General features: G+C 41.8%; 1 protein-coding gene across 1 annotated transcript; it reads left to right on the top strand.

The window, feature by feature from the left end:
- Positions 1–19,983, top strand: PCYOX1 (prenylcysteine oxidase 1). Its single transcript, XM_023618945.2, has 6 exons — positions 1–211; positions 1,221–1,427; positions 2,445–2,619; positions 15,272–15,483; positions 15,832–15,984; positions 16,412–19,983. Exons 1-6 carry the CDS (start codon positions 100–102, stop codon positions 17,065–17,067), a joined length of 1,515 nt encoding a protein of 504 aa, XP_023474713.1. The 5' UTR covers positions 1–99; the 3' UTR covers positions 17,068–19,983.
- The last annotated feature ends 29 nt before the right edge of the window (positions 19,984–20,012 follow it).

Below are 20,012 nucleotides of genomic sequence, written 5' to 3'. Positions count from 1 at the left end.
GGGCGCGGCCGGCCGGGGGCGGGGCGGGCGGAGCGCGCAGACGCGCAGCGGCTGGCCGACTGTCGGGTGCCGGGGACTGACTGCTGCGCTGCATGAGCTATGGGGCTCACCGCCAGGGAGCTTGTCTCGTCGCTTCTGGGGCTGGGGCTGCTGCTGTGCAGCTGGGGGTGCCCCGGGAGCGCCGAGCGACGGGCCCCGCCGGATAAGATCGGTAGGCGAGAGCGGGGCGGCGCGGACGGGGGTGCGGGAGCGCGCCCCGCGCCGGCCGGCCGGCTGCGTGGTGCACGGACTCCGCAGCCGCGACGCCCGCCAGGCCGCGTGGGCCGCGCGCTTCCCGGTTCGCGCCTCGGGGTCGTTTTCGGTGCCCGAGCACCGTGCCTTCCCGGGCGTGGAGATCGGCCCGCTTGAAGAGTGGGCCGTGCAGGGGGGTCCAGGGCGAGTGGGCGGCCGCCAAGCGTCCCTGCAGCCCGTGTCTCTGAGGTCCCTCTCGCCGCCTTGCCTTGCCGCACCTTTGGGAGGCCAGTCCTCTGGTTCGTTCTGGAGAGACGGGCCGCCTGTGCTCTGCAGATGACAGGCGCACGCTGGCACAGCACGCTGAGCAGTGCAGACAAGCTGAGCCCGACTGCTTCCCTTGATAGCTGGAGCCCCCTGCCCCCGTCTGCTTTGCTGAGGTGGCCTGCTCTCAGAGGCCCCTGGCTTGCACACAATTTCTCTGCCTAGGACTACGACACAGCCGAAAGAATGCACTCTTTTTCCAGTTTCAGTCTTCCTGGTTTTTTTGGTCCCTGTTTGTTTTGTTTTGCTTTCTTTTTTATTCCCCATAAACTGTGTTCTTTGGGTTCATTAACCTACCTACATTAATGAGACAAAACAAATCTAAGCAAAAATGGCGGCCCCTTATTTAAAATGCGTGCTGGGAAGGCCCACCTTCTCTGTTCCCATGCATTGGGCACAAAGAAGGGTGAGCGGGCCTGTTGGTGCATCGACGAAGAAATGTGTGATCTTTGGGCATCTGGCAAGAAAAAAATCTAATGTCAGTTTGTAAGTTAATCTACCGGTTTTATCTGGGGCAGGGTCTGAGAGATTCAGAGTTCCGTCTTCACTGCAATTGTCACTTGCCTCCCTCTCCCCAAGCTTCCCCAAATTGTTGACAAAAACGAAACAAAACCCACATAGCTGGTAAGAGGGAAAGAAATTGTTCTTTTTTTTTTCCCCTATAGCAATTATTGGAGCTGGAATTGGTGGCACTTCAGCAGCCTATTACCTGCGGCAGAAATTTGGGAAAGGTGTGAAGATTGATCTGTTTGAAAGAGGAGAGGTGGGAGGCCGTCTGGCCACCTTGACTGTGCGGGGGCAAGAATATGAGGCAGGAGGTTCTGTCATCCATCCTTTAAATCTGCACATGAAGCGTTTTGTCAAGGACCTGGGTAGGTAATTTGGCTTTAGAGCTAAGCAGATTTCTGTGTAACCATCCATGGATATTTTTCTCAAGATAGGGAACTGAAACTTTTCTGTCCTTTACAGAGAAATTGGAAAAACTCTTTTCCCCACTTTTCCTGCTAGCAGTTAGTACTGCCTTAGTTAGGAGCCACTCTCCTGTAATGGGACTCTACTTATCTGTATCTTCAGTTATCTGGAATTACAGCCATAGGGCGGGGGTGGGAGTGGTTGCTCTTAAACCTGGGGTTCATGTTGAAGAATCAAAGAATGCCTTGAGTTAGCAGAAACCTCGTGTGCTTATTTTGCAGCTGGGGAAATGAGGCACAGAGGCTTGACATGTTTGGCTTAAAGTCACTCACATAGCTATGCGTGTAGACATATGCCTAGAACCTGGTGCATCTGACTGCTTCCCTACCTGCAGAGGAGCTGGGACAGGTTGTGGGGGAAGGCTGGCAGGCCTCTGCAAGTCCTTTCTTTCGGGAATATTTGTGTAACTTTGGCCTCCTTCCAGTTATCTGAAATACCCTGTTATGCAGAATAGGATTGGCATAGGAATGGGGATAGCTTCTTTTTCTTAGCTGCATTCCACCTCTCCTGTGGAAGCTTCTTGGGTCTCTCTTTCCTCCATGAGGGCAAATATATAACAGGAGCGATTTATGCTGCGAAGATTCATGACTGGCATTTCTGTTTTTAAGTTGAATTCAGTTGGTACTCTTTTTTCCTTTGACTTTTTAGCCTTTTTAGACTAACAGTAGCCATTCTAATTTTGATATCTCTGCATGATCTGATCTAACTTTTGGAGACTCTGCTTTTGGACAGTGTAGTGAGTGTATAGTGTGTCACACACTGTTCTAAAGATAGAGCTCCTTTAATATGTCTCCTGGGAACTGTGGGAAGCCCGGGATTCACTCACTTCAGAGTGTGCCTGATAGCTTCCGATTACCTTTTTTCCTTTGATCAGCATGGAAACCACTGACCTAGCTCCCCTCTCTCTGTTTTTGCAGGTCTCTCTACTGTGCAGAGCTATGGTGGCCTAATGGGGGTGTATAACGGAGAGAGACTGGTGTTTGAGGAGAGCAGCTGGTTTATAATTAACATGATTAAACTAATTTGGCAGTATGGGTTTCAGTCCCTCCGAATGCACATGTGGGTAGAGGATGCATTAGACAAGTTTATGAGGTAATTTTTTTCTCTTCCGTTTAACCTAAGACCTTTTAGTTAGATGTTCTTTAGGAATTACCGTTTCTTGGAACAGTTCTCTGCCTGACTGCAAGGCCTGTTTGTTGGTAAGATTGTTAGGCAAAATGTTTTTTATAAAATACACAAGCCGGTTATCCACTTGGAAATTGAAAGGGTACTTTATTTTTGCTTCTGAAAATGTGTATTGCAAATGCTTGTTTAGTGTTCCTGGGCTTTGTTAAATTCTCTCCAAATATTAACTCCTTGAAATCTCAGGACAGCTCTCTCAGGTGGGTACTGGTTTAGCTTTATGCAGGTGTAGAAGGTGGAGGCATAGAGGTTGCAAGTGTGCAGGCACACCCACTTAGTAAGTGGTGGGGCTGAGTTCCTCCCCAGACAGGCTGGCTCCAGAGTCCCCACTCTTCATCTCGGCACTGTGCTGGTGTTGTGTGGATTAATGAGGGAATGTGTATAAGAGCTTGTAAAAGGGATCAGAAAACTTAAATGAGCTTTAATGGTGACGTGATGTTCCAGTGGGCCAGCAGCCTGAGGTGGAGTATCAGTTCTGTGCCCCAAGAATTTAAATTAAGGTACTAAACTCCAGCACTGTCCTGGGTAGTGGGAATACAGGTGGCTTTTTTTTCTTCTTTATGCTTTTCTATATTTTCAAAATTTTCCATGTGTATGAATGCTCATTGCTTTGCAATAAGGAAAAATAACATTTAATAACCAGTCAAACTTTGAAAGATGCAACCTTTTGCTTTTTTTAAGGCTCTTGGCATGTGCTAATTTTTATGCTGGTTTACAATTTTAGATGCTGGAGAAATTCAACTTGTAAGTGCTAATAATAGTTTATTACTATGACTGTTCCAACATAATAAAGTACTTGTTAAAAAGGTAAAATTACATGTCATATGACTGAGTATTGCCCAGAACAAATATAGGAGTGGAGTACAATGAATACACTCTAGTTTCTGTAACTTATATTAGTTAGAGATTTGTTTCTTTCTAAACATCATTCTTAGGTCAAATCCTTGAACATCTTTTCAGTGGGTACATTCAGTTCAGCTACAGTGCAGACTGTTTTAAAGTAGGCATTCATTCATTTATTCATTCACCAAATATTGAGTGCCAGGCACTACTCCAGGTCCTGAGGGTGTAGAACCTAGAACATTTCCCTGCCCTCAAAGAAGATACATGCTAATAGAGAGACAAGCAATAAACCAATAACTAAAAAAAAATGCAGGATTTTTTAAAGAGAGACAGCCAGTCACTCTTTAAAGAAGGTAGGGGGCACGTTGCTACATGCTCAGCAGGAAAATCAAGTTCAGATGGCATCGGATGCAGCTCTGCCTGTAACACACTTCTTACCCGTGGCTTGCTTGACATGTAGAAAGTTGCCCTTTGACAAATAAAGAAATCACTTTGAAGTGAATTCAGGGTGTTACGGAACTGTGAAAAAGACCCAGTGAGAGGATACATAGATTATCCTATTTTTGATTTTAGAAAACAATTCCCAAGCTTTATGAAATTACTGCCCCCCCGTCTGCGTTTGATATTTGATTATATAGCACTGACCTTTATGTTGTTTAAAGGGCCATGCATCGTACATTTCTGTTTCTTTCAATAAATCAACATACAAATCTTATTTTGACAATTTTATCATGCGCTATGAGATAATTGGAGACAAGGCTGGTATTGAGCCAGCATGTGCCAGTTGTTGAAGTAGTGAAATTCTGCTGGACTATGAAATAGCTGTGTGTTCCCACTCAAGGCATCTGCCTGCTTTTCGGGAACCCCCCCCCCCCCACCTCAGCAGGGAATCTTAACTCAGTCCCAGTGGTGTAGGCAGTCTACTTGCTGTTTAATTCTTTGCCAGCGGTTAAATATTGGTAGTATTCCATGTTGGAGTTACTCAGGAATGTTGCAACCAGGATTGGGAGCTACAGAGGTTGCCAAAGAAGAATCTGGAACAACGAATTCCCTTGCTTTTCAGTAAAGCAGTAGTTCTCAACCCTGGGTGCACATTAGAATCACTTGGGATCTTTTTAAAATAAGAATGCTATATTCTACCTCTAGAGATTTTTGATCTCGTTGTTCTGGAGTAGGGGTCTGGGCATTGATATTTTTAAAAGCACCTCAAGTGAATCTTAACTTACAGCCAGAGTTGAGAACAACTACGTTAAATGTGCAATTGGAGAATACTCTTGAGTTTTTCTTTCTTTGAATGGTATAAAACCTAAAGTTCTTGCTTGAAAAGTTTTTTCTCTTTTTTGGATATATATGACAGATCCAGCTAAGTCCCCTTGAAAGTGGCTTGTGTCATCTTCTGCAGAAACTCTTGGGAGATTTGCTGACCAGCTTTGGGGAGGTATCTTGTCATTTCTCTGCTTCCATTTCAAAGAGTGCACGGTGTGAGCAAAGGCCCATATGATGGTAGTAAACCATGACACTTGAAAGAGGGTTCAAACTTGTAGGCAACACCCCACACTCCTGGGAGTATGCATTCATTCTTCTCGCTGTTGGATGTACTTGGGTGGAAATTCTGTAGCCCGTGATATCCACACTTGCCAGGTTAATGTCCAGTTCTGAGCAATTATTTATGCAGTTCTTCTGGTTCGATGCCATTCTTACTCCAAAGTCCAATCTCTAATCTCAGTCTTTCAACAAAACCTTCCCCTAATACTCTTAGTCACCATTGATCTCTCTTTTCCAAAGTCCGTTAGGAATTAGATGGTGCACAGCACACATACACTTGTGTTGTTGTGTAGTATGCGCAGTAATTATAATGTAGTAGATAATTCCCTCAAATGTTTGTTGAATTGAATCCTTTGGTCCACTGTTGCTTCCTGTTGAGATATCTTGGTGTCTAGGCTAGGGTACAGCTTATTCTTGTCTCTAGCACTTAGTGCGTTTCTGGGGACCTGTTAGATCCTTAACACTTCTTGGTCTGAGACTGATAGGACTGACAGTGAAAGGCTTTATAAACACCCTTTTTTCCTTCTAGTTAACGGCTAACAAACATTTTGCCATTTTTTGTTTCTTTCTCTCATTTCCCAAATCCAGTCTGTCTGGAATCCTGTCAGTCTTTAACATATATCCAGAATTCCACCACTTCTCACCGCCACCACTCCTGCCACTTTGATCCAAGCCACTATTATTGTTCATCTGGCTTACTGGAATAGTCTCTTTCCCCCTTCAAGATGTCTACATCCTAATTCCTGGAACCTCTGAATGTGTCGCCTTACATGGTAAAAGGGACTTTGCAGATATGATCAAATTAAGGGTCTTGAAATTGCAAGATCCTTCTTGATTATTTAGATGGGCCCAATGTAATCCACAAACGTCTTTATCAGAGGGAGGCAGGAGGATCAGAATTAGTGGGAGATGTGATGGTGGAAGCAAGAGGTTGGGGTGATGCTTGAAAGGGGCCATAAGCCAAGGAATGCAGGTGGTTTATAGAAACTGAAAAAGGTAAGAAAATGGATTCTTTCCTCAGAGCTTCCAGAAGGAACTAGCCTTGCCAACACTTTGAGTTTAGCCCTGTGAGATTGCCTTTGTATTTCTCACCTGCAGAACCATAAGATAATAAATTTGTGGTGTTTTAAGCCAGTAAATTTGTGGTAATTTGTTACAGCAGCAGTAGGAAACTAATACACCTTCCAACTCATCTCCCTGCTTTTGCCCTTGTGCTGCCACAATCTGTTTGCAGCATAGCAGCCGAAGTGGTCTTTTTAAAATCTAAAAGTCATCACATTACTTCTCTGCTCAGAAACTTTCAGTGGCTTTCTATATCCTGCAGAGAAACGGCCAAAATTATCCCATGGTTTGGAAGACCTGACAAAGGACATGGATAATCTCATCCCTTATTTTTATATTTCCTGTTTCTTATGGGCAGAATTGTCCTCCCTCCCGACCCCGGCCATTCATATGTTGAAGCTCTAACCCTGTGCACCTCAGAATATGACTGTATTTGGAGATGGGACTTTTAATGAGGTGATTAAGTTAAAATGAGGCCATTAGAGTGGGCCATATCCAATCTGACTGGTGTCCTTATCAGAAGAGATTAGAACACACAGAAGAGGCACAGGGAGGTGCATGCACAGAGGAAGGACCGCGTGAGGACACAGTGAGAAGGTGGCCATCTGCAAGCTGGGGAGAGAGGCCTCAGGAGAAACCACACCTGCCAATGCTGTGATCTTAGATCTCCAGCCTCCAGAACTGTGAGAAATACATTTCTGTGGTTTAAGCCACCTGGTCTGTGATACTTTGTTGTGGCAGCTCTAGTGAACTAATACACTGTTAGCTTCTGCCTACTTGTTCTACTCATTATTGAGAGTGGGATGTTAGTGTCTCCAACTGTGATTGTTGAATTGTCTGTTTTCCCCTTCAATTTTGTCAGTTTTGCTTCATGTATTTTGGAGCTCGGTTGTTAGGTACATATATGTTTATAATTGATATGTGTTCCTAATGGCCTAACCCTTTTATCTTATAAAATGTCCTCCTTTGTCTCTAGTAACAATTTTTGTCATAAAGTCTATATTCTCTGATATTGGTATAGCTACTCCAGGTCTCTCTGTTACTCTCTGTGTGGTGTATCTTTTTCCATCTTTTTACTTTCAGCCTATTTGTGTCTTTGAATCTAATGTGTATTTCTTGTAGACATCATATAGTTGGATCGTGTGTTTTTATCAACTCTGCCGATCGTTGGACTGTTAGTCCATTTGTGTTTAATATAGTTACTGTTAAGGTAAGTTTTATGTCTCTCATTTTGCTATTTGCTTTCTGTATGTCATACGTTGTTTGTTTCTCTGTTCTTCCATTACTGCCTTTTTGTATTATCCATTCATCTGTTGGTGGACATTTAGGTTGCTTCCACCTCTTAGCTATTGTGCATAATGCTGCAGTGAACATGGGTGTTTAAACATCTCTTTGATCCTGTTTTCAATTCCTTTTGGATACATATCCAGAAGTGAGATTGCTGAATCATATGGTAATTCTACTTTTAATTGTTTGAGGAACCTCCATACCATTTTCTATAGTGGCTGTACCATTTTATTTTCCCACCAACAATGGACAGGGGTTTCTCCACACCCTTGCCAACACTTGCTATTTTTTGTTAGATAATGGATATCCTAACAGGCGTGAAGTGATAATCTCTGTGTGCTTTTGATTTGCATTTCCCTAATTATTAGTGATGTTGTGCATCTTTTCATATACTTGTTGGCCATTTGTGTATCTTCTTTGGAGATGCGTCTATTCAAGTTCTTTGCAACCCCCCCCCCCCCACTTTTTTTTTTGGTGAGGAAGATTGGTCTTGAGCTAACATCTGTTGCTAATCTTCCTCTTTTTGCTTGAGGAAGATTGTCACTGAGCTGACATCTGTGCCAGTCTCCCTCTATTTTGTATGTGGGACACCACCACATCATGGCTTTATGAGTGGTATATAGGTCCACACCCACAATCTGAACCTGTGAACCCTGGGCCGCTGAAGTGGAGTGCGCAAACTTAACCACTGTGCCACCAGACTGGCCCAACTTTGCCCATTTCTTAATTGGACTTTTTGTTGTTGAGTTATAGGAGTTCTTTTTATATTCTGGATATTAAACCCTTATCAGATATATGGTTTGCAAACATTTTCTCCCATTCTGTACATTGCCTTTTCATGCTGTTCATTATTTCCTTTGCTGCACAGAAGTTTTTTAAGTTTGATATAGTTCCATTTATCTATTTTTGCTTTTGTTGCCTGTGCTTTTGGTGTCATAGCCAGGTAATCATTGTGAAATCCAGGGTCATGAAGCTTTTCCCCTATGTTTTGTTCTAGGAGTTTTATAGTTTCAGGTCTTATGTTTATGTCTTTGATTCATTTTGAGTTAATTTTTGTATAACATTTAAGGGTCCAGTTTCATTCTTTTGCAGGTAGATATCCCGTTTGTTGAAGAAACTATCTTTTACTCATTGTGTAGACTTGACACCTTTGTTGAAGATCATTTGACCATATATGTGAGACTTTGTTTCTGGATTCTCTATTTTGCTCCATTGATGTATATGTCTGTCTTTATGCTGGTACCATACTGTTTTGTTTACTGTAGCTTTGCAGTATACTTTGAAGTCAGGAAATGTGAGACCTTTAGCTTTGTTTTTCTTTCTTCAGATTGCTTTTGTTCTTTGGGGGTCTTTTGAGATTCTATATAAAGTTTAGGATTTTTTTTTCTATTTCTGCAAAAAACGCCATTGGGATTTTCATAGGGATTACATAGAAACAATGCAATTGTAGGTCACTTTAGGTAATAAGGACAATTTATCAATATCAAGTTTTCCAGTCCATGAACATGGGATGTCTTTAATTTCTTTCAGCAATGTTTTGTAGTTTTCAGTGCACGAGTCTTTGTCTCCTTGGTGAAGCTTACTCCTAAAGGTTTATTCTTTTTGATGCTATTGTAATGAGATTGTTTTCTTAATTTCCTTTTCATATTATGCATTGTTAGCGTATTGTGCCTTTTTAAAAAAGATTGAGATATAATTGACATGTAACATTGTGTAAGTTTAAGATCTACAGCGTGCTGATTTGATACATTTGTATGTTGCAGTATGATTACCACCACAGCTAGTTAACATCTCTGTCGTGTCACATACTTATCATTTCCCTTATATGGTGAGAACATTTCAGATCTACTCTTAGCAACTTTGGAGTATAGAAGACAGTATTGTTGGCTGTAGTCACTATACTGTGCGTTAGACCTCCAGTACTTATTCATTTCTAGTTGCTGTCCTTTTTTGTTTTAAAGAGATATTTTCTACTCTTTATTTCTTCGTGTGGATTTGAGTTTCTGTCTAGTGTTATCTCAGCCTGAAGGACTCCCTTTAGTATTTCTTATAGGGCAAGTCTGCTAGTGTTGAATTATCTGTTTTTGTTTACTTGGGATTATCTTAATTTCTCTTCATTTTTGAAGGATAGTTTTGCTGAATATGGAAGTCTTGGTTGTCAGTGTTTCAGCATTTTGAATGTGTCATGCCACTGCCTTCTGGCCTTCATGGTTTCTGGTGAGAAGTCAGCCGTTAATCTTAGTGAGGATCCGTTGTGTTGGATGAGTTGCTTTTCTCTTGGTGCTTTCAACATTCTGTCTTTGTCTTTCCACAGTTTGACTATTCTGTGTTTCGGTATGGATCTCTTTGAGTTTATCCTGCTTGGATTTGTTGAGTTTCATGGATGTGCAGATTAATGTTTTCCATCAAATTTGGGACGTTTTGGGCTATTATTTCTTCAATTTTTTTTGTCCCTTTTTCTCTTCTTCTGGGATCCCCATTTTGTGTGTGTTGGTGTACTTTGTGTTGTCCTACAGGGTTCTCATGCTCTGCTCATTTTCTTAGCTGTTTTTCTTTCTGTTCCTCAGACTGTATAATCTCCTATCTTACCTTTTTTTTTTCTTTTTTTAAAGGAAGATTAGCCCTGAGCTAACATCTGCTGCCAATCCTCCTCTTTTTGCTGAGGAAGACTGGCCCTGAGCTAACATCCATGCCCATCTTCCTCTGCTTTGTATATGGGATGCCTGCCACAGCATGGCTTGCCATTCGGTGCCATGTCCGTACCCAGAATCTGAACCGGTGAACCCCAGGCCGCTGAAGTGCAACGTGTGCACTTAACCGCTGTGCCACCAGGCTGGTCCCTCAGTTGATCTTATCTTTAAGTTCACTGATTCCTCTGCTGTTTCAGATCTGCTGTTGAGCCTCTCTAAGGAATTTTTTATTTCAGATGTACTTTCCAACTCCAGAATTTTTTCTTTTTTATAATTTCTGTCTCTTTATTGATATTCTATATTTGGTGGGACATTGTTCTCATACTTGCTTTAGTCCTTCAGACAGAGCTTCCTTTAGTTCTATTAAAGTATTTATAATAGCTGATTTAAAGTCTTTGTCTAGCAAGCCCAGGGTCTTGGTTTCCTCAGAGACAGTTTCTGTTGACTCCTTTTTTTTCCTCCCTGTGTGTGGGCTATACTTTCTTGTTTCTCTGAGTAGCTCATAATTTTTGTTGCAACTGGACATTTAAAATAATAATACATGGCAAATTGGGAAATCAGATTTCTCCCCAACTCAGGGTTTATTATTGTTGTTGTTTGTCTGTTTAGTGACTTTCTGGGACTGATTCTGTTCAGTCTGTATTTGTCAGTTATGGCTGTGAAGTGTGTGTGCTGGGGTGTGTTTTCAGTGTTCTGGCAGGTGGCTTACAGCTCTCCATTAGCCTTTACTTCCTGCCTGCTCAAAGCCTCAAGGTTGGCCAGACGTGGCAGATTCAGGCCTTCTCAGGTCTGTCCTGGGCATGGGACAGCTTTGTATGTGGGCATGGCCTTCTAGATCTCCAGAATGTGTTGGTGTTTTTCATTCCCCAGTATTTCTTTTTGAAGTCTTTTGGTCAGGGGGTGGCCCCTGGCCAAGTGGTTAAGTTCATGCACTGAGCTCCAGAGGCCCAGGGTTTCACTGGTTCAGATCCTGGGTGTAGACCTAGCACTGCTCATCGGGCCATGCTGAGGCGGCGTCCCACATGCCACAACCAGAAGCACTCACAACTAGAACATACAACTATGTACTGGGGGGCTTTGGGGAGAAGAAGAAAAAAAAAAGCCTTTTGGTCAGCCTCTTGTTAGCCCCAGTTGGTATCTCAGCTTCAGGCAGCTGTGATGTTAAATTGCCACTGATGTTTTTGACAAATGCCCTCAGGATGGGCTGTTTGTACAGAGTGAGCTCCAAATCAGGTCAAATAAAGACAAACCCTGATGATGGAGCTTTTCACTGAGCTGCCAGATAGGTCGAATGGTGGGACTTCTCTGGGGATGGGGGTTTTGGGGAGCTCCAGACCTGTCTTATTCCCTCCTGTGGCTGCCAGCTTGCTGGTTTCACAGTGACTGTCGTTGCAAGGCTGCTGATTTTCAAGGCTACCTTGGAGCCGGCAAGAGGGGAATGGGAATAGGGTAAGTTAAAATGCCACAGAGCTCGTTCTTACTGAGAGTCAGACGTTTTTCTTGAATAAATACTCCTGGGATTTTGGCAAGTCTTTGGTTTCTTTCTAGAGTTCTGAAAACATTGATGTTGACAGTTTTTGCCAGTGTTCTCGTTGCTGTTATGTGGGAGCAGATTTTCTGAGTTCTGACTCCCCCATTCTAGAGGTGCTTCACCCCTCACCCACTAGCCTTCCTTGTTTTTTTCTGCCGGTGCCTCCTCCTGTTCTCCTGGGTCTCTCTGCTTTAGCTGCACTGGCCTCACTGTTGGTGAATGCACCAGGCATGCGTCTGTCATAAAGCTTTTGCACTGCTCTTACCTCTACCTGGAATATTTCCCCCCCAGCTACTGCATCGCTTGCATCCTCACCTCCTTCTCAGGTCTTTGCTCAGATGTCACCTTCTCAGTGTGGCTTGGTTGACCACTCTACTCAGTTTTTAATTTTTTATTTATTTTTTCCTTTTTCTCCCAAAGCCCCCCACCCCAGTATATAGTTGTGTATTTTTAGCTGTGGGTCCTTCTGGTTGTGGCATGTGGGATGCTGCCTCGGCATGGCTTGACGAGCGGTGCCGTGTCTGCACCCAGGATTCGAACCGGCTAAGCCCTGGGCTGCCTAAGCGGAGTGTGTGAACTTGACCACTCAGCCACAGGGCTGGCCCCTACTTATTTTTTTGGACCATCTTACTTAGCGTTGCAACCTTGCCAACTCCAAGCATTCCCAGTCTTCCTTTCTGATTTATTTTTCTCCTTAATACTTATCCTTCTCTAACCTGCTGTACAATTTAGTTGCATTGATGTATTTTTTTATTAGCTGTTTCCCCAACTAGAACTCAAGCTCCGTTAGGGCAGGGATTTTTTTTCTCTTTGTGTTGATCTCTTTATCCTTAGCCCCTACAACAGTGCCTGAGTCAAGGTTGATGCTCCATAAATAGTTGTTGAATGAATGAATAAATAAGTGTTAAGGGTTATACAAATGTAGTTTAAAAAGGAAAAAGGCTGTATAAGCAATCTGATTAGCAGAAACTACTAGTTAACTCACATGTTAACTTTTTAGTAGATATGTATTCTAATGCAACTAGTACCATGAAACAGTTACAATGCTCAGTGTTTATATGGTGTGTATTATCTCATGCCACCCTATAGGAGGCCTTTACTTAGGAGGCTTGCTTGAGTGGGGTTGGGGCTCAGGGCAAGAGGAGGCAAGGAGCAATATTTTTGTATTATCATATATAAGTTTTTTAATTGGCTACTATTTTGTCATGCTGACCATTAGCCAAAAATTGCTCTTCATTTTATTGAATATTCACTATAATAATTTTTCTAAAAAACTCACTGATTTTACCCTTTTTCCAACTTCTTAGGGGCTGGAAGCCAAATGATGTGGTTAGAAGGAATTATTTTAGTTTCCCAGTTTTGGCATTGATACCAATTTTTGCAACAAAAATTTATTCAACATTTTGTACACTATGCTGTTTTGTTGTTGACACTGCCGTTGAGTCAGTTCTGACTCCTAGCGACTGTGTGTGCAGCAGAGCGGAACCCTGTCTGGTCTTTTTGCTCCATCCTCTCACCTTCCAGCGCTGTATCAGCTAGTGCTCCACTGCTGTTCCTAGGGTTCTCATCGCCAGTTTTTTTGGAAGTAGGTGGTCATGTCCTTCTTCCTAGTCTGTCTTAGTCTGGAAGCTCTGCTGAAATCCTTCCACTCTGGGTGACCCTGCTGGTATTTGAAATACTATTGGCATAGCTTTCAGCCTCACAGCAACTTGCAGCCATCACAGTATGACGACTGACAGATGGGTGGTGTGGTTCCCAGACCAGGAAATGAACCGGGCCACGGAAGTGAGAGCACCACATCTTGACCATTAGACCACCAATACTGTGCTGTTAGACAGTAGGTAATATCAAAATAGATATGACATTGTCCTCTGCTCTTTAAAAAATTACAGCTTATTTTGAGACAAGAAAGTTGATGTAAAAACTCTCCTCTCATGATCACTGATCAGGATCTTTCTTTGGCACTTTTATTTCTTCTTTTGTTTCATCTGCTTATTTCTGCATGTGCCTTATTACTTGTCCCTAACTGTAAGCTCCAGGAAGGGAACCATGTCTTTCTCATTTTTGTATCACTTGTGACCTGAAAAATTATGCATCGAATTACTGCATTACTAATTTATGTGGATTTATTTTTTCCTCCTTTGAGGAAGATTAGCCCTGAGCTAACTGCTGCTAATCCTCCTCTTTTTGCTAAGGGAGACTGGCCCTGAGCTAACATCCATGCCTGTCTTCCTCTACTTTATATGTGGGACGCCTGCCACAGCATGGCGTGCCAAGCGGTGCCATGTCCGCATCCGGGATCCAAACCAGCAAACCCAGGGCCACCGAAGAGGAACATGCACACTTGACCACTGTGCCACTGGACTAGCCCCATGTGTGGATGTTCTTTTAAGTCCATAAAGTGCAGAGAAATGTCAAGTGATATTTTCTAAAAATTAAATAATACAAAGTACTATCAAGTGCTGAATGAGTGGTATGGGTGCTAAGTTGTATGGGACTGTTGGAGGTGACAACGTCACTGTGGACTGGGAAGTTGGGCAAGACTTTGCAGAGGAGGTGGGCTTCAGGCTCTGGAGGAGCTGTCACCGTTCTGTGGTTAGGAACGGGAAGTGTCTCCCAGTTGGAGGGAAGAGCTAGTGCAGTGTTGGGGAGCATTATGCAGAGCATCTTCAGAGACCAGTGAATGGGTCAGGTGTACTCGCGAGGGTATGAGTGTGTGTGTGGTTGAGGGCAGAGGGGGCAAGTGGTGCTTGAGCCTTCTGCTTGTATGTGACTTTTAGACAAGTTCTTTTACTTTTCCTTTGTTTTTTTATCTGCAATTAGAGCAAAAGAGTTAGACTTGATGAGTTTGCCTCTAAAATCCATGTCTCTCTCTCTCTTTTTTTTAAATGTCAGGACTTTAGTAAGCATCACTAAGCAAGATGTTTTTGGAGTAAGTGGATGAATGACAAAATAAGAGGTTTTTTAGGGCTTCTGGGAGATTCATATATGTTTCAAAGAAAAGAAACTGGAAGCAGGTAGATCAGTTATTCATTTTAGTGGTTTGAATATAAATCCTGACTTAAGATCAGGGAAATGAGAATGAAGTAACAAGAGAGATGTTAGAAAGACTGATAAGGTTTCCTTCTTGTGTGGGTAAAGCAGAAAAGAGAAGTGATAATGTTGAAATTTGAAACTAAATGAACTGAGGATGAGTAGGATATTAGGAATGACCTGTTATTTTTGGTTGGGATGGGGGGATGGATGGAGAGGATCAAGCCTGGTGGAACGATAAAGTTTAATTTTAAACATGTTTAAGTGCTGCTGGAAGATAAAAACATAATGAGAACAAGACATACCCACTTCTTTAAAGGTGCTCCCAGTGACCATATTAATGCAGAAGAGTGTATACAAAGGACAGTGGACTTCCAGAGGAGGTGGAGGGAGAGGGAGGGCCTAGGGCTTCCAGGGTTCCAGGGGCAGACGGTGACATGCGATAGGCAGGAACTCGTCAGAAAGTAACATAAAAGTCAGTTTGAGTCTTATGATGCTATTTCCCTTCTTTATGCATCCCCTTGCCCCTATCTTGTTTGATTTTTAATGGTCATTTCTCTTCTTTCAAAAGGATCTACCGCTACCAATCTCATGACTATGCCTTCAGTAGTGTTGAGAAGTTACTACATTCTCTAGGAGGGGACGAATTCCTTGGAATGCTTAACCGAACACTTCTTGAAACCTTGCAGAAAGCAGGCTTCTCTGAGAAATTCCTCAATGAAATGGTTGCTCCTGTCATGAGGGTCAATTTTGGCCAAAGCATGAACATCAATGGTTTTGTGGGTAAGCCAAGGCTGGGAACAGGTATAGACACTAGTTCACAGAGGGGCTTACCTGATGCTATGGTGGCTCCTGACTTTAGGCCTTGAGTTGGAGAAGACTCCCTTTCTCTGTGCCACCTCAGACATTGTTTGCAAAATTGCGGATATGTAGATGTGCATTTTTACAGGGAGAGGGTCCTTAGCTGTTGTTAGTTGAATGGTTCTCGCTTAGGGGCGATTGTGCCCCCAGCGGCCATTTGGCAATATCTGGAGACATTTGGAGCAGAACTCACCTAAATGGAAAGGGAGTGTGGGTAGAGGGCCTCTTAGAGAGTCAGAATTAAAACACATTTTTCCCTCCTGCCAACAGGGGCAGTGTCAATGTCCTGTGCTGATTCTGGCCTTTGGGCAGTAGAAGGTGGTAATAAACTTGTTTGCTCACGGCTCCTTGAGGCTTCCAAAGGCAACCTTATACATGGCTCAGTAATGTACATAGAGGAGAAAACAAGAACCAAGCAGACGGGTGAGTTTGAACTTCTATTTTATTGTTCCTAATTTCCCCTGTAGGAAATAATTGCTCAGGCAGAGAAACCTCTCTTCTGCCATCTCTCACTCAGTTCCAAATGATGGAATTTTAAATTGTATATGTCGTGCCCTGTAGAAATATTCCCAGATGTGCTCAAGTACAGTGGTGTGACACTTTGGATTTGAAAAATCATCTCATCCTCGAAAGTAAAAATTCCATATTTTATACTTGTTGACAAGGTGTGATTTCCTTTCCCAGTAGGAAATTGCTTCAATTTGGGACAGTTATCTGTCCCAAAGGAATAAAACTTCTTTAATTCCATAGAATTATAAACTGTTAAGAAGGTATAAAATTATTTTTAGAAGGTATAAAATATAGTATATTAGAAACACTAAAGAAATGTATGCTTCCTTATTTCCTCTAGGAAATCCCACAAAGATGTATGAAGTGGTCTACCAAACTGGATCTGAGACCCGTTCAGACTTCTATGACATCGTCTTGGTGGCTACTCCCTTGAATCGAAAAATGTCCAATATAACTTTTCTCAACTTTGATCCTCCAATTGAGGAATTCCATCAATATTACCAACATATAGTGACAACTTTAATTAAGGGGCAATTGAATTCAACAATTTTTACCTCTAGACACTTAGATGAGTTTGATCTCAGTACAATCTTAACCACTGATAGTTCAGATTTGTTCATTAACAGCATTGGGATTGTGTCCTCAGTAAGAGAAAATAATCCTCAACCATCAAAAGGTGGGACATATGTTTGGAAGATCTTTTCCCAAGAAATTCTTACTAAAGAACAAATTTTAAAGCTCTTTTTGTCCTACGATTATGCTGTGAAGCAGCCGTGGCTGGCATATCCTCACTATAAGCCTCCGGAGAAATGCCCCCCCATCGTCCTCCACGATCGACTGTATTACCTCAATGGCATAGAGTTTGCAGCAAGTGCCATGGAGATGAGTGCCATTGCAGCCCACAATGCCGCTCTCCTTGCCTATCACCGCTGGAACGAGCACGCACACATGATTGACCAAGAGGACTTATACGAGAAACTGAAAACTGAACTATGAAATAACATTGTCACTCCCCCCACCCCCGCCTTGGTTCCGAATGGAATATTATTGGCAAAAAAGAATACAATCTGAGATGATTTTGAAGCAGATGTTTTGCCATTATCATTGTTTAACTGAAGTCATCCCAGAGAATCAAGAGAAAATACAAAGTTCTAATTAAGTGTGAAAGTATAATGCATTTATGCCATCTCCCAAATTTCTTAACTCTTCTTTTAATATCCATCAAGATTGTTTCCAAGCTTGTCTGATCTTAAGAATCATGTGGAGTTTGTTAATCGTAAGAGATTCTCTTGCTTCTCTGGTTAATCAGTGGATCTGGGGGTGGGGCCCTGGATTTTAAACAAGACTTTAGAGGATTTTAAGCTGAGCACTTGAGGAAGAATTTAAAGACGTTATCTTTTAGTTGGGGACTAGTTCATTTGCAGTTCATGGCTGGATGTGATCTTCAGATAGTGAAAACTATTATGGAAGCTGGTGTGTCATGCCTGGCTTTAGTAATTGATACCTTTTCAAAGTAAATCTGCCATGCCTGAAGCCTTGACTTTCAGAATGTTCTTTGGATTCTGTTTCAGTTTTATTAGGGGTGACATTTCAAAGTTTTAGTGGTATAACCTTAAGATGTCATAAAAAATCTCAAGTAAAATGAAAAGCCAGGCTATTGATTTAAAGAATTGGCATTCTATCATCAAATCCTCACTTATGAAGCTTTCACAAATACTGGTAGATCCTCACAAAGATTCTGATTTATTGGATGGAGGAGAGGACCTCAGCATTGTAGCTTTTTAAAGTTCCTAATGTTGAGAATTGCTGATGTGGGGGTTTAAGATGTGTTCAAAGGGTTTTCAGTGCCTTTAAAGTCCCAAGAAACCCAATCCGTTATTAAAGCAGATCCATTTTGCAAAGAATGATTTCTCTCAATGAGAACTCAAATAGTAATCTTCATAGTAAGAAGCATCGACAGTCTAATAGCAGAGGCAACTTTGTTTACTCCAGAGCACTTGACAATAGAGTAGGATATTCAGAATGACACTACGCTTGATCAAATCCAGCATATGCCCAAACTCCTGAATGCTTCTAAAGCTACTGTAGCATTTTGGGTGAGAAATTCACTGCTGAAATCTTTTAAGGTCATAGTTCTCAAATTTGGCTGCAAGTTGGAATCACCTGTAGGACTTTAAAGCTTCCTGAATGATTCTAATATGCAGCCAAACTTGAGAACCAGTTCTACATCCACTGTGCAACGATCATGAATGACTGTTCTTATACTTGTGAATTCTAAAAGTAACTGCAACCAAGTTAACGTGTCCTGTTAAAAAAAAAAAAAGTCCTTTACCAGATTATGGCAGTAACTACTTTAGCAAAATGGTCTAAGAGAACATTGATTCTTAGTTAAAATGATTTCTTCTCTACTACAATTGTGAATATTAACATGCTGATAAAACTGCCAAGATAGAGTTGATGTAAAGGCAGGGATTAAATTTTGTTTGTCAAAGCGTGAGCTTTTTTCTAATTTTATTCTTAACAAGCCTAAGACGCATTCAAGTTTTTTTCCTTTTGTGGTTTTAATGAAGACAATACAGAGAATGTCATACTGTGTTATGTGTATGTTAAAGATTGGTAAATACTAATGAAATAATTTATTTTCTATCACTTGTAGACTGTTTTGCAATGGGATATATATTTTACTTATAAGAATATCAATTTAAAATGTTGCTGTTACATCAAAACTACACTGATTAAGTTTTCCAACAGGGTATCTGAAATTGCTTCCTCAAAGAGCAAAACAGATTATCAATATATCTAGCATATTAGATTGTTTGCAATTACAGTATTAAAGGGTAATTTTTTGTTGGAAGAAAAATACTATCAGAGCCTGTTACCTGGTCCAGGAGACCACTCTACTCATCTTTTTGTAGAAGACACTGGTAAAAATTATGCAGGGGCTAACAAAGCTAGCTCTACTCCAGTGGTTCTCCAGCTTGGGTATGCATCACAATCACCAAGGGCTGGCTGGGCCTCACCCTCAGAATTTGTTTCAATAGGTTTGGAGTGGTATACAAAAATGTGCATTTCTATTAAGTTCCCAGGTGATGCTCCAGGGCTAGGAACCACAATTAGAGAACCAGTCTTATAATTCAGCTGTGTGTGGCTGCACAAAATGCAAGCCTGTAAACATCAGCGAAGATTTCTTTAGAGATGGTGAAGAATGGAAGAATAAAAATATATAGGAAGTCATATCAACTCTGCTTATGGTGATTAAGTTGGTTTTATCCCTCTAACTGTTCTTTTGCCATATTTTCTATAAATAGGAAATACCATTTTAGAGATGCCTATAAGTCATCCAGTGTGTTCTGTTTTATACAAGTACCTCACATACCCACGTGCAGTATACCCCATTTTCTACAGTTTTATTAAAGTGATTGATGATTTGTACGCTTTTTACCTATAATCACAAAAACCAGATCACAAAAAGAACAGGCCTAAGTATTTGCTTGGTAAATTTCTTTTTTTTTTTGAGAAAGATTAGCTCTGAGCTAAGATCTGTGCCCATCTTCCTCTACTTTATACGTGGGACGCCTGCCACAGCATGGCTTGACAAATGGTGTGTAGGTCCGCACCCAGGATCTGAACTGGTGGACCCTGGGCTTAACTGCTGCACCACTGGGCCAGCCCCTGTAAGTTTCTTAAGGTTAGGGTTATGATACAACCATCTGTAAAATATCTCTCATCTGAGTTTGTGCACCATAAAATTTATGAGCAAGATGAGTATGTTACAGGCAGCATCATCACTACCTTCTGTACTCCACAAAGAATCACAATACACTGGAATGTTTTTCTCTGGAACTCTATTTCTACTGTGGTATTCAAAAATTTTTTCCCACTTAACGTTCAAAATAAACAACTACATCATTACTTCCTGTGTTTTACTTGTCTTGTACTAT

This window comes from Equus caballus, chromosome 15 (genome assembly GCF_041296265.1).
Source record: "Equus caballus isolate H_3958 breed thoroughbred chromosome 15, TB-T2T, whole genome shotgun sequence".
NCBI classification, from domain to species: domain Eukaryota; kingdom Metazoa; phylum Chordata; class Mammalia; order Perissodactyla; family Equidae; genus Equus; species Equus caballus.
The sequence above is the reverse complement of the archived record's forward strand: the minus strand, read 5'-3'. Positions and strand labels throughout refer to the sequence as shown.

Coding starts and splice junctions, on each gene's coding strand:
- PCYOX1 (XM_023618945.2), top strand. CDS start 100: ATGGGGCTCACCGCCAGGGAGCTTGTCTCGTCGCTTCTGGGGCTGGGG. Junction 2,620..15,271: donor GCATTAGACAAGTTTATGAG/GTAATTTTTTTC, acceptor TTCTTTCAAAAG/GATCTACCGCTACCAATCTC. Junction 15,985..16,411: donor AACAAGAACCAAGCAGACGG/GTGAGTTTGAAC, acceptor TATTTCCTCTAG/GAAATCCCACAAAGATGTAT.